The sequence below is a fragment of the Notechis scutatus genome, chromosome 5, assembly GCF_049901735.1.
Source record: "Notechis scutatus isolate UNSWTSFEM ecotype Mainland chromosome 5, rNotScu1.2, whole genome shotgun sequence".
Taxonomy (NCBI): Eukaryota; Metazoa; Chordata; class Lepidosauria; order Squamata; family Elapidae; genus Notechis; species Notechis scutatus.
In genome coordinates, this window is record NC_142013.1 from 114,389,299 (window position 1) to 114,404,473 (window position 15,175).

The 15,175-nt window shown below is 41.0% G+C and overlaps 2 protein-coding genes across 2 annotated transcripts in view; one reads left to right on the forward strand and one right to left on the reverse strand.

The window, feature by feature from the left end:
* The window catches only part of GTF2F2 (general transcription factor IIF subunit 2), a 53,743-nt gene extending 45,488 nt beyond the window's left edge, over positions 1-8,255 (forward strand). Inside the window, exon 5 of the mRNA XM_087967617.1 lies at positions 7,867-8,255. Coding sequence (XP_087823743.1) covers positions 7,867-7,986 — 120 coding nt within the window. The 3' untranslated portion in view covers positions 7,987-8,255. The remainder of the gene's footprint in view (positions 1-7,866) is intronic.
* ATOH8 (atonal bHLH transcription factor 8) overlaps positions 1-15,175 on the reverse strand; it is a 249,058-nt gene that overhangs the window by 76,965 nt on the left and 156,918 nt on the right. The gene's annotated exons all lie outside the window — the stretch shown is intronic.

The following is a 15,175-nucleotide window of genomic DNA, read 5'->3' on the forward strand; positions in this document are numbered from 1 at the left end:
CTGCCTTGTCTGGAATTGCCATCCTAACATCTCAGAGTTTGTGATAGGAACCCCTGTGAGACCATCTTTCCGTGTTCTTCGGTCTTCATCATCCGTGGCCTTTGAGATCATGGATGACTCCTCCTCTACCTTCTCTTTCTCCTTCCTCCCTTCTTCTTCTCCTTCCTCCTTCCTCCCTTCTTCCCCTTTCTCCTTCCTCCCTTCTTCTTCTTCTGCTTCTCTTTCCTCCCTTCTTCTTCTCCCTCCCTTCTTCTCCTCCCTTCTCCTTCTCCTTCCTCCCTTCTTTTCCTTCTGCTTCTCTTTCCTCCCTTCTTCTTCTCCCTCCCTTCTTCTCCTTCCTCCCTTCTTCTCCTTCTCCTTCCTCCCTTCTTTTCCTTCTGCTTCTCTTTCCTCCCTTCTTCTTCTCCCTCCCTTCTTCTCCTTCCTCCCTTCTTCCCCTTTCTCCTTCCTCCCTTCTTCTCCTTCTGCTTCTCTTTCCTCCCTTCTTCTTCTCCCTCCCTTCTTCTCCTCCCTTCTCCTTCTCCTTCCTCCCTTCTTTTCCTTCTGCTTCTCTTTCCTCCCTTCTTCTTCTCCCTCCTTCTTCTCCTTCCTCCCTTCTTCTCCTTCTCCTCCTCCTCCCCCTCCTCCCTTCTTCTCCTTCCTCCCTTCTTCTCCTTCTCCTCCTCCTCCTCCCTTCTTCTCCTTCTCCTTCCTCCCTTCTTTTCCTTCTGCTTCTCTTTCCTCCTTCTTCTTCCCTCCCTTCTTCTCCTTCCTCCTTCTTTCCTTCTCCTCCTCCTCCCCTCCTCCCTTCTTCTCCTTCCTCCCTCCTTCTCCTCCTCCTCCCTCCTCCTTCTTCTCCTTCTCCTTCCTTCCCTCCTTCCTCCTTCTTCTCCTTTCTTCTCTTTCCCCTTCTCCTCCTCCTCCTCATTTTCCCACAACTGCAGGTGATCCTGTTTTTTTGCTAAACCAACCGAGTGTTGAGCCATTAGTTGTGACAGGGACCTAAATCTACGCAAGTGATAAATACAGGTCTACGTATTAAGTATATGTTTTACTCCGAGCGCACAGTTGCAGCTCCAACATCTTTAAATTGGAACGTTCCTCCTCTGGAAAATACATTTTTTTTCTAACTATAATTTATCCTGCTTGGCGAGGCCACGCAAGTGAAATGTCCTTTAATTAATCTGTTCCTCTTAATTACTGGTTTCATCACATTGTTTCTGTCTTTCCTTTTCTTTGATAACGGCAAAAGTCTGTTTGACTGCAGAAGAAAACAGAAGTAGAGGAAACCAGTCATGGGGGGGGGGGAGAGAAAGAGGGAGAAAGAGAAAGAAAAAGAGAGAGAGAGAAAGAAAGAAAGAAAGAAAGAAAGAAAGAAAGAAAGAGAAAGAGAGAGAGAGAGAGAGAGAGAGAGAAAGACAGAGACAGAAAAAGAGAGACAGAGAAAGAGACAGACAGAAAGAGAAATAAGAGAGAAAGAAAGAAAGAGAAAGAAAGAAGAGAGAGAGACAGAAAGACAGAGAGACAGACAGAGAGAGAGAGAGAAAGAAAAAGACAGACAGAAAGAGAAAGAGAGAAAGAAAGAAAAAGAGACAGAGAGAGCAAGAAAGAAGAGAGAGAGACACACAGAGAGAAAGACAGACAGACAGACAGAGACAGAGAGAAAAAGAAAGACAGTGAGAAAGAAAGAGAAAGAAAGAAAGAGAGAGAGACAGATAGGCAGACAGAGAGAAAAAAAGAGACAGAGAGAAAAAGAAAGAGAGAGAGAGAAGAGAGAAAGAAAGAGAGAGAAAGAGAGAGAGAGAGAAGAGAGAGGCAGACAGAGAGAAAAAGAGAGACAGACAGACAGACAGAGAAAGAGACAGACAGAAAGAGAAAGAGAGAAAAGAAAGGAGAGGAAGAAAAAAAGAAAGAAAGACAGAGAGAGAGAAAGAAAGAAGAGAGAGACAGAGACAGAAAGAAAGAGAGAGAGAGAAAGAAAAAGAGAGAGACAGACAGACAGATAGACAGAGACAGAAAGAGAGAAAAAGAAAGAAAGACAATGAGAGAGAAAGAGAGAGACAGGCAGACAGAGAAAAAGAGACAAAGAAAAAGAAAGAGAGAGAGAAAGAAAGAGAAAGAAAGAAAAAGACACAGAGAGAGAGACAGACAGACAGACAAAGACAGACAGACAGAAAGAGAAAGAGAGAGAGAGGAAGAAAAAGAGAAAGAAAGAAAGAGAAAGAGACAGACAGAGAGAGAGAGAAAGACAGACAGACAGAGAGAGAGAAAGAGAGAGGAAAAAGAGAGAGACAGACAGACAGACAGACAGAGAGAAAAAGGAAGAGAAAGAGAGACAGACAGGCAGACAGAGAGAGAAAAAGAGACAGAGAGAAAAGAGAGAAGAGAGAAGAGAGACAGAGACAGAGAAAGAGAGAAAGTGAGAGATAGAGAGAGACAGAGAAAGAAAGAAAGAGAGAGAGACTGAGAGAGACGAAAGGACAAGGATGTTTTGAGAATCAGTAATTCCCAGCCCTGCTGAAATTAGAATAGCCGAGTTGGAGGGGACCTTAGAGGTCTTCTGGTCTAACCCTCCGCTCAAGCAGGAGGCCCTCTGCCATCCTGGCTGTCCAGAATCTCTTCTGAAAAACCTGTTTAGCCTCCTTTTAAAAACTGTTTAACAAAAGAGATGAAGTCGACTGTCTCTTCGTATGGAAGCTGCTGCAGGAGATCTTCCTGCATTGCAGTTGTGCGGGAAGATCATAGAGTCATGGAAACCCAGGGTTAGAAGGGACTTGGGAGGTCTTCTAGTCCTCCCTACCCTGTTATTCCATTGCAGACAAAGGATTGGACAAATGTCCAGTATTTCCTTGAAAGACTCCAGAGTTGGAGCCACCAGAGTTTCTGTTCAAGGCAACTTCTGTTCCACATGGGTTAATTGTCCTCACTGTAGGACGTTTCTCCTTAATTCCAGGTTGCTTCTCTCCTGGATTAGTTTCCATCTGTTGCTTCTTGTCTCGCTGAGCAACATAAATTTGAAGGCTCAATTGTGGCCATAAGCCGAGGACTCCCTGGCCGTGAGACGTTTTGCTTTGAGTAGCATAGCCTTGCTATCCCCTACCCCAGTTGAGTCTTCTTCCAGTCAGAAGAAATCCCGATTAAACATTCTAGAGTTGGGAAAAAGAACAAGGATGCCTGGACAGATAACAGATAGACAGAGTTGGGAGGGACCTTGTAGGTCATCTAGTCCAACCCACCGCCCAAGCAGGGGACCCTACAGCATTCCTGACAGAGGGCAGTCCAATCTCTTCTTGAAAGCCTCCAGTGATGAAGCTTCCACAACTTCTGAAGGCAACTCCTGTTCCGTGGGTTGATTGTTCTCCCTGTCAGAAAATCCCTCCTTATTTCCAGGTTGAATCTCTCCTTGTTCAGTTTCCATCCATTATTCCTTGTCTGGCCTTCAGGTGCCTTGGAGAATAGCTTGACCCTCTTTTCCTCCCTGTGGCAGCCCCTCAAATATTGGAAGATGCTCTCCTGTCTCCCCTGGTCCTTCTCTTCCCTAGACTAGCCAGGCCCAGTTCTTGTAACCGTTCTTCGTATGTTTTAGTCTCCAGTCCCCTAATCATCCTGGTTGCTCTTCTCTGTGCTTTTTCCAGAGCCTCCACATCTTTTTCATAAGTTTGGTGACCAAAACTGGATGCAGGATTCTAGGTGTGGTCTTACTAAGGCTTTATAGAGTGGGATTAGTACCTCCCTTGATCTTGAACTATCCAGTTTCTCCTTTTGAGAAGATCCTTTTCTGTTTTTGCCCACCCAGATTTTTTATTTTGGATTCGTGGTCAATTGCTGCCACCTCGTGGGGGTTGTTGCAATACCGTGTGAGCAATATTTGGAGAGAGATGTTCGTTTTTTTCCACTGCTTTGTTCAACTTGTTAAAGGGGACTAACTGCTTTAAATATTTGGAGAACTGGCACCCCAAGTAAGACACAGAGAATTCCCACATCTTCTTCAGCCTTTGCTGCTTTGAATCTGCAACCATTCTGGAAATGGGCAGAGGAAGTGCTTGCAATGAAGATCCAGCTGGCTGCTATTAAGCCACATGTTAAAAAGATTTATATCTTTCTTTCTTTCTTTCTTTTCTTTCTTTCTTTCTTTCTTTCTTTTTTCTTTCTTTCTTTCTTTCTTTTCTTTCTTTCTTTTCTTTCTTTTCTCTTCTTTTCCTTCCTTCCTTCCTTCCTCCTTCCTCTCTTCCTTCTTTCTTCTTTCTTTCTTTCTTTCTTCTCTTCTTTCTTTCCTTCTTTCTTCCTTCCCTTCCTTCTTTCTTCCCTTCTTCCTTCTTTCTTCCTTTCTCTTTCCTTCCTCCTCCTTCTTCTTCTTTTCTTCTTCTTCTTCTTCTTCTTCTTCTTCTTCTTCTTCTTCTTCTTCTTCTTCTTCTTCTTCTTCTTCTTCTTCTCCTCCTCCTCCTCCTCCTCCTCCTCCTCCTCCTCCTCCTCCTCCTCCTCCTCCTCCTCCTCCTCCATCATCATCATCATCATCATCTTAGCCATTGTCTAGCCACTGTAGGCAGGATGAAGGCCTCTGGCTTAATAGAAACAATTCTATTCTCATTATTATTGTTTTTTAGAAAAATATAACTAGTTCTCGTTAAAAATTGTGCAAACATGTAATGGGTTTATTGTCAGGTGTGTTTTTTTTTAAATTAAGAGATATTTCAGTTTGAATTGAAAAGAGATTCAACCTAGAAATAAGGAGAAAATATTTGACAGTGAGATCAACAAATGGAACAGCTTGCATTCAGAAGTTGTAAATGCTCCAACACTGGAAGTTTTTAAGAAGAGATTGGACAGCCACTTGTCTGAAATGGTGTAGGGTTTCCTGCCTAAGCAGGGGGTTGGACTAGAAGACCTCCAGGGTCCCTTCCAACTCTGTTATTCTGTTCTGTTCTCTATAAATGGATATTTACTGCATTGGAAATTACAAAATAAGAGTTGGAAAGGATCTTAGAGGTCTTCTCGTCCAACCTCTTGCTCAGGCAGGAGATCCTATACCATTCCAGACAAATGGTTGTCCAACGTCTTCTTAAAAACTTCCAGTGTTGGAGCATCCACAACTTCTGGAGGCAAATTGTTCCACTGATTAATTGTTCTCACTGTCAGGAAATTTCTGCATAGTTCTAAGTTGTTTCTATCCTTGATTAGTTTCCATCCATGGCTTCTTGTTCTGATTTCTGGTGCTTTGGACAACTTACCCCTTCCTTGTGGCAATCCCTGAGATATTGGAACACTGCTATTATGTCACAGATAGGTAGGTAGGTAGGTAGGTAGATGATAAAGGGGGAGAAAGAGAACAGAGAATAAAAATGGTAGATGATAGAGATGGATGGATAGATAGATAGATAGATAGATAGATAGACATACATACATACATACATAGAGATAGATAGAGATAGTTAGATAAAGATAGATAGAAATAGAGATAGTTAGATATAGATACATAGAGATAGATAGATAGATAGATGATAGATAGATAGATAGATAGATAGATAGATGATAGATAAATAGATAGATAGATAGATAGAGATAGTTAGATAAAGATAGAGATAGATAAAGATACAGATAGATGATAGATAGATAGATAGATAGATAGATAGATAGATAGATAGATAGATGATAGATAAATAGATAGATAGATAGAGATAGTTAGATAAAGATAGAGATAGATAAAGATACAGATAGATGATAGATAGATAGATAGATAGATAGATAGATAGATAGATAGATAGATAGATAGATGATAGAGATACATACATACATAGATATAGATACAGAGAGAGAGAGATACATACATAGATATAGATACATAGAGATAGATAGATAGATAGATAGATAGATAGATGATAGATAAATAGATAGATAGATAGATAGAGATAGTTAGATAAAGATAGAGATAGATAAAGATACAGATAGATGATAGATAGATAGATAGATAGATAGATAGATAGATAGATAGATAGATGATAGATAAATAGATAGATAGAGATAGTTAGATAAAGATAGAGATAGTTAGATAAAGATACATATAGATAGATAGATAGATAGATAGATAGATAGATAGATAGAGATAGAGATAGAGATACATACATACATAGATATAGATACAGAGAGAGAGAGAGAGAGAGAGAGATACATAGAGATAGATAGATAGATAGATAGATAGATAGATAGATAGATAGATAGATAGATAGATAGATAGATGATAGATAAATAGATAGATAGAGATAGTTAGATAAAGATAGAGATAGTTAGATAAAGATACAGATAGACAGATAGACAGATAGACAGATAGACAGATAGATAGATAGATAGATAGATAGATAGATAGAGATACATACATACATAGATATAGATACATAGAGATAGATAGATAGATAGATAGATAGATAGATAGATAGATAGATAGATAGAGATACATACATACATAGATATAGATATAGATACAGAGAGAGAGAGAGAGATAGATAGATAGATAGATAGATAGATAGATAGATAGATGATAGATAAATAGATAGATAGAGATAGTTAGATAAAGATAGAGATAGTTAGATAAAGATACAGATAGATAGATAGATAGATAGATAGATAGATAGATAGATAGATAGATAGATAGATAGACAGATAGACAGATAGACAGATAGACAGATAGATAGATAGATAGATAGATAGATAGATAGATAGATAGATAGATAGATAGATAGATAGAGATACATACATACATAGATATAGATACATAGAGAGATAGAGATAGAGATAGATAGATAGATAGATAGATAGAGATACATACATACATAGATATAGATACAGAGAGATAGAGATAGAGATAGATAGATAGATAGATAGATAGAGATACATACATACATAGATATAGATACATAGAGATAGATAGATAGATAGATAGATAGATAGATAGATAGATAGATAGATAGATAGATGATAGATAAATAGATAGATAGAGATAGTTAGATAAAGATACAGATAGTTAGATAAAGATACAGACAGACAGACAGACAGATAGATAGATAGATAGATAGATAGATAGATAGAGATAGAGATACATACATACATAGATATATATATATATATATAGAGAGAGAGAGAGATACATACATAGATATAGATACAGAGAGAGAGAGAGAGAGAGAGAGAGAGAGATACATAGATACATAGAGATAGATAGATAGATAGATAGATAGATAGATAGATAGATAGATAGAGATACATACATACATAGATATAGATACATAGAGATAGATAGATAGATAGATAGATAGATGATAGATAGATGATAGATAGATAGATAGATAGATAGATAGATAGATAGATAGATATAGAGATAGTTAGATAAAGATACATAGAGATAGATAGATAGATAGATAGATAGATAGATAGATAGATAGATAGATAGATAGATAGATAGATGATATAGAACATTAGAAATTATTTAGATAGATAATTATATAATCCACACCAACCACCTATAACAATTTGCCACAGCTGGTAAATATGGACCCTGTCATCTGAATTACGGGTGATTTGGGTGAAGTTTATATCGTGTTGACAATTGATAATGAAATATGATGTTGATAATGAACTATGTTGAGCTACTGAGCTCACCAGCTTCACTAGGGGTATAGAAAACCACTTCTCAACTTCCTTCCCCCTACAATCCCCCACTTTTAATTCAGAGGAAGAAGAAAAATGAATTAACCTCCCACTTCAACTTGGTGTAAATGTGTATCTTCAAAGGGAAGATGGCCTTTGGTCCGGAATAAGGGGAATATGTTGGATTCAACATAACGTACTTCCTGTGTTCATACCATGTTGTTCAGTCAATCTCTTGCTTTCTTTCAGATCTATTTAAAGGAGATTTTGAGAGAAATTGGCATCTACAATTTTAAGGGGCCACACAAAAGTACTTGGGAACTTAAACCAGAATACAGGCATTATCAAAACGAAGATAAAAGCGATTAGCAGCCAGGAAGCGGTCTCAATTTTGAAATCAGGAAAAAGAAACAATTCACCGTTGAAAAGAGTAAGTTTTTCTAATCAGCCCCGTCTTCATTGCTTTTAAAAGATTTTTTCTGGAATGCTACCTAATTTTTTGTGTGGTATCTTTATTGCCTACAAATTATTTATAGAATAAACTTGTATTTGGATTTTTAACCTATGGCCCTTTCTTGTAATCTTGCATTTTATAAAAATATAATCATGTTAATAAATCGAGTAGAAGTTTTATTTAATCCCAGGCTGAGTTTATCCTATTTATGACTAGCCTCTTGAGTCAGTCCATATATAGAACAATAGAGAAATCTGATAATAGTTGAAAGACAAATCGATACATTTATTCTAAAAAATGGTTTACCTCTAAGGATTTAAGTTATACTTGTGTTTTTGTTGCAAATGACACCGCTACGCCTTTGAAAACTGTTTTCCAAGAACATACAAGTACTATGGGATGGGGGAATAGCCTTTACATCAGGGGTGTCCAAACTTGGCAACTTTAAGACTTGTGGACTTCAACTCCCAGAATTCCTCAGCCAGCAAAGCTGTCCACAAGTCTTAAAGTTGAAGTCCACAAGTCTTAAAGTTGCCAAGGTTGGACACCCCTGCTTTACATGGTTGTTTATCAGAATAATTAGAAGTTGGACACATTTTTTGGTTGATCATAAATAGTTTTTAGAATAAGCCAGTTTGTATTTAGACAAACTGCTAGTGAAAGGAAGGGAAAAAAAATAACAGGATCGCAAAAGCAGACAATTCTGGACATAACGCAACGTTCTGTTTCCATTGAGAACCCAAATCATCTGGTGTTTCTCTTGCAGCCTTCAAAATTAGTTCTGGAAGGCTGGTGAAACACAGAATAACAGAATTGGAAGGGACCTCAGAGGTCTTCTAGTCCAGCCCCACGCTCAAGCAGGAGACCCTAGACCATTTCAGAGAAAGGGCTGCCCAATCTCTTCTTAAACACCTCCAGCGATGGAGCAGCCACAACTTCTGTAGGAAAGTCCTTCTACTGGTTAATTGTTCTCGCTGTTAGGAAGTTTCTCCTTAATTCCAGGTTGCTTCACTCCTTGATGAGTTTCCATATGTTGCTTCTTGTCCTGCCTTCAGGTGCTTTGGAGAATAGTAGTTTGACCTTAGTTATTGGAAGACTACTATCATCCCTAGTCCGTCTTTTCACGAGACTAAAGGTAAAGGCTCCCCTCACACATATGTGCTAGTCGTTTCTGGCTCTAGGGGGCGCTGTTCCTCTCCGTTACAAAGCCCAAGAGCCAGCGCTGTCCGGAGACGTCTCCGTGGTCATGTGGCCAACATGACTAAATGCCTTTGAAGGCGCACGGAACGCTGCTACCTTCCCACCAAAGGTGGTCCCTATTTTTCTACTTGCATTTTTTTTTTTTACGTCTTTTGAACTGCTCGGTTGGCAGAAGCTGGGACAAGAAACGGGAGCTCACTCCATCATGCGGCGCTGGGGTTTCGAACCGCCGACCTTTCTGATCGACAAGCTCAGCATCTCAGCCCCTGAGCCACCACGCCCTTTCACTAGACTAGCCAAACCCAGTTGCTGTAACTAAGCTGGGATGGAAGCCCCCAGGTCTGGATCCCAAGAGTGGGTGGGCTTCTGAACCTTTTCTTCTCCTTTCTTCCTTTGTTTGGCTCCTTGACCAAACTGGCAGCGAATCTTGTCTTGTGCATTTACAAAAGTCTTGTTTTTTTAATGACTTGGTTCCTCCTTAGCCATCTCCCTGAGGCAGGGGTGAATTTGGTGGCCCCTGAGGTCCAAAAGGTTGGCGACCCCTGGCCTAGATGGTAGGAATTTGGTAGAGAGATAGGCCTTGTCTCCCACCTTAAAGTCCTTATGGCTTCATGCGCTTTTTATCAGTCTCTTTTTTGTATGCTTCTCTAGCTTCCTTTAAACTTTTTCACCGATAACTCTCTTTCAGTGATGCAGTCAGTGGAGTTGCTACTCAGGGGGTAAGCTACAAAGCCTTATCCTGTGGCCACTTTAAATGGCGTGAATCCTGTGCTACTGAGTTATGATAGCAACCTCCACAAAAGGGAGGAGGGCCATCCAATTCTCCTGTCGGTCATTAATATAGAATCTGAGGTATAGGTCCATGATGGCGTTGGTTCTCTCGCAGCCCCTGTTAGTAGCTGAATGATGCGGTAATTTCAGAGCTGGCTTAAATGTCAAACCTGCCCCAGTCTTAAATGTTAAATCTGTTCCAATCTAAGCGCAATCACCAGGCTGAAAAAAAAAAAAATAACCAGTCTGTCAGCAGTGTTAAAATTATTTGCAGACATTTAGTCCTTGGCATAGCTGCTGTACCGTTTCATAGTTATTGGAAGGTAATTGTGATGACAGTTGTCAAGCTTTATTTCTTAGATTGCACATCCAAAGGATGCAACGGCACACAACGGTTCCTGGTTATTCCAACAGTATCAAAATGGTTCCTTTTCCTTAAATGGTTTTTCTTTTTCTCTTAAAATTTATATAAAAACGTATCCAATATGTAAAGAACATTATATAATAATCATTTCTGCTTTTGGAAGCATTAGTTCTAATCAGAGTTCAAATAAAATTGTTGAATTAAAAATAAATAAATAGAAGTTTGATTCTACCGTGTTTCCCTGAAAATAAGACCCTGTCTTATTTTTTGACCCCCCCAAAAGGCACCAGGTCTTATTTTTGGGGGGGATGTCCTCCACTGACTCACCTCACTTGCGCGCGTCGCCCCCTGGCCTCCTTTTAACTGTCAGAGGCCTTCAGGAACTTCTTCTTCTGTGGCTGGCAAGGCTTTCCTGAAGGCCTCTGCAGCCGTAACAGCTCTGGATCGATCCTGAGCTTTCTTATCAGCTCCAGAGGCCTTCAGGAAAGCCTTGCCAGCCACAGAAAAAATGGGCCGGCGAGGCAGGTGTTGGGGTGTGTGAAGCCTAGCTACAACTGTCCAAAGGTAAGTAGTAGGGCAGCTCCACCCACCCCGTCCCCATCCTAGCTTAAATTTTACCCATCCATTCGATTGGGCGGGATCTTAATTAGGGCTTATTTTGGCGGGTAGGACTTATATTGGACACACATGTAAAAAAATCAAGCTAGGACTTCCTTTCAGGGTAGGTGGTATTTTCGGGGAAACAGGGTACTACTTAATAAAATTTTGCATTTCCCGTTAAAAGAGAGATATTTGTCTAGCCACAGGCCTCAAGAGCCCCACATTGGTACAATAAAATTGGTTTCGCCGATTTGCTTGTCAGAAAGGGGCACAAGCTGTGGGATCCCAACCGTCAGATATGATGGGCTTAAGCCAAAGGATGCAAGGCAAAGGGAGATGATGACTGCCACTAGAATAGGTGGAGTTCCTGGAAGACACTTGTGTCAGGATTCCAGCGACCGCCCTAATGAAATCATGAGCCTCGAGCCAAACTTCAAAAAACTTGAAAGGGTTTATTAGGAGCGACATACTGGCATGACCTGTATGAAGCCGACTCTGAGATATGTACCTCTGGGTGTATCATAATTCAGATTGTCCCACGGAACATGTTCATGGCCTGGATATCATCGTTCATTCGCCGTATGCTCCTTCAGGGTTACACACACACACACACACACTTTCTTATGGAAACTTGGAACCGGCATAGGAATGTTTTACAAGTTGACAAGAAGTTGCCTGCAGCCTTACAGATAAAGAGAGATTCCTTGATAGCAACTCTTTTCTATGACAACATTTAGAAGTACATTATTGAGATCAACTCTCCTTTTATGGGTAAATCTGCATCACACAGCAACACTTCCACTGGACCACAAAAACCCCATGGCTTTTGTCTCCAACTACCTTCCCCAAGATCTAATGAAACCAAGGATAACATTGACACCTATAGGCTTCAGATGTAGAGGAAATGGGTGGGCCAAACGGTGCTTACAATGGGGTGAGCTACAAATAATAGATCAGAATTGCACCTACCTCTTTAGTGTAGCTGATTGGAGGATAAGCCAAGGGAGTTATGACCCATAAGTCTATCTTCTATTGGTGGCAGGGTTGGGGTAACACTCTCTTCTATCAATGTAGTGTTGTAGTAACACGCTTCTATTGGTGATAAGGGTGTAGTAAGGCTGTCTCTTCTATTGGTGGCAGAGTTACAGTAATATATTGGTGGCAGGGTTGTAGGCTGTACTGGTGGTAGGGTTGTAATGCTCTTTTCTGTTGGTGGTAGGGTTGTAGTAATTCTCTATCGGTGGTAGGAGTGTAGTAACTCATTGGTGATAGGGTTGTAGTAACACTACCTCTTCTATTGGTGGTAGGGTGTAGTAAGGCTGTCTCTTCTATTGGTGGCAGGGTTGTAGTAATGCTCTACTGGTGGTAGGGTTTTAACTCGCTTCTGTTGGTAGGGTTAGGGTCATTGGTGATAGGGTTGTAGTAACACTACCTCTTCTATTGGTGATAGGGTTGTAGTAACACTACCTCTTCTATTGGTGGTAGGGTGTAGTAAGGCTGTCTCTTCTATTGGTGGCAGGGTTGTAGTAATGCTCTACTGGTGGTAGGGTTTTAACTCGCTTCTGTTGGTAGGGTTAGGGTCATTGGTGATAGGGTTGTAGTAACACTACCTCTTCTATTGGTGGTAGGGTTGTAGTAACACTACCTCTTCTATTGGTGGTAGGGTGTAGTAAGGCTGTCTCTTCTATTGGTGGCAGGGTTGTAATGCTCTACTGGTGGTAGGGTTTTAACTCGCTTCTGTTGGTAGGGTTAGGGTCATTGGTGATAGGGTTGTAGTAACACTACCTCTTCTATTGGTGGTAGGGTTGTAGTAACCCTACTGTCAATAGCACCTGAAATTTTGTTCAGGGCACTTCTCACCAAGCCAGGAATAAGCTGGACTAAATGATGTAACTTTAGGGACTGATTTCTTACTAAAAGCATGGAATCTCCCATTACGTGCTATTTGGAGAAATTATTTTCGGTTCCAGTAACTGAAGAACGTGTAATGGGTGCTTGTGGCCTTGTAACTTTTTATTTCTTTTTAACCAGATCTGTTCTCAACTCTTGCCTTTCATGGCCAATTCAAACCTGCCCAGTTGGCTTTCAAACACTTGGATCTTTGCCGGCTGATAAGTCTCCCACTTCTTTTGGATTTTTATAACATCTTTAAATTGTTGTAAACCATTTCAATCTTTTTATATACATAAATACATATCAATATATATATATTGGTGGCATATATATAGAAAGAGGTACATGGGTGTAGAGAGACCTTCTACAAGAGTATTTCAAAACCAACACCGGTAAGCTTATCTGGAATATGGGGTGTGGGATTGGATAGCAATTTTCAGCCAAGGGGATCTCAAGCTGCATTTGTGAAAATCTAAAGATTTTGGGGGAGGGGGGGGGGCGTGGAAAGCATTTTTCTTTGCAACAGTTTCAGATTTGTGTGTTTGTGATTCTGTAATACTTGATCCCCTAGACCAGGGGTGGGCAAACTACGGCCCGCGGGCCACATCCGGCCCGTTGGCCTTTTTAATCCGGCCCGCCGAAGATTGGTACAGAATTAAGGTTTGATGTGAATGATGGAATGATTGCATTCATTTGATTTTGACTTGTAATGACAGGCATTTCGACACCAGGTGGCGGCCCGTCTGTCAAATTTTAAAAGTCAATGACGCCCCCCCGAGCCAAAAAGTTTGCCCACCCCTGCCCTAGACTCTACACCAAAGCTTATTCCGTTAAGCCTAGCAATTGTCTACAGTACTGCAGAAGTTTCACGCCCCCACCACACACGTGCAGAAAAAGTATATACATTTTCATAAAAGCATTTGATAAAATGTGGCAGTCTAAATTCCTTTCAGATTGCAAGCGCTTCAACTTTTCATCCAAAGCGGAGTGCAGAGGACACGCCCCCCACTAAACACGGCACGGTTGAATGTTACTACTTTGCCAAAGGGATTATTAAAAATAAAACCAAGTCTATTGGAAGTGCTCAACAGTGAATAAACTGAAGAGTTAAGATCGGCTCCATGAATTCTTTATTTGGGATTACAGGATACCGTCTCCAGCTCCATTCTCAGGTGGAGAGAGACTTTTGGCTTCATGCAAGGAAAGCAGCAGAAGCTGCAGATGTCTTTCTCTCCCCCAAATTCCGCCAGAAATGAGTCTTTGTGAGACTTGTCATGCCGGCGCAGCCTCTTGGAGCAGGGGGCCTTGCGGGGTCCCAAAGACTCATTTCTGGCGGAGTTTGGGGGAGAGAGAGAAAGACCGTTGCTGCTTTTCTTCCATGCAGCCAAGTGAGGCAAGTTCCCCCCTCCGCTCACTCCCTCATGTTGTTCACAATGCAAGCGACACAAGCCTTGTGTTCCCACGGGCCATGTGGGTGGCACAGCCTTGTGTTCCTGTGCAGCCTGGATTAATTGCTTTGGGGGGGACATTTCTGTGCAGATCACCAAAATTTTCTCGCGGACCACCAGTGGGTCCCCGACTCTGTTCCAAGCCCAACCTCATGTGTTGGATAAGCACCAAAACAGGAAGTCTGCCCATGCGATGAATAAGATTTTACACTGGTACTTTTCTTCTATTTATCCCCACAAGGCTTGCTTCAGTACGGATCACTTCAGGTTCAAAAAGGCTGCCAACCCTATGCATAGAAAAAGTCCTTTTTCTCAGTCATTAAGCCCTCCTTAGTCAAGCACCTGGGCTTCGTAGAATTGAGATTGGAAAGGAAATAAGTCACAGAGGCTTCAAAAAAAAAAAAAAAAGCCAAACAACAACCCCTCAACATCTAAGCTGGGAAGGGAAACGCTTAAAAGATCAACCTGAAGTGATTTTGAGGGCATTGAAAATAGCACAGCTGAAGCCAAAACATGCACGCAAATCTTAAAACCCCATTTTCCAACAATACTGTTTCGATAACACTCTACTGGCTAACTTTCACACGATCGTTTTCAAAAAGGTTATGAAAGACCCCAGAAAAGCAAAGCTACAGATCAAACTAGCATGCCCTCACTTCTATACGAAAGGTATTTCCTCCAAGGACTTCTTAATTATTACATTGGCAGCAATACTTTTGCTCCTGCTAGAACACGTATTTGCTCTTCCTAGTTAACGCAAAACCCCTACGCTCCTAATGACCAATTTATCTTCTGATATACCCATATCGTATGGAATTGTTTTAAGGG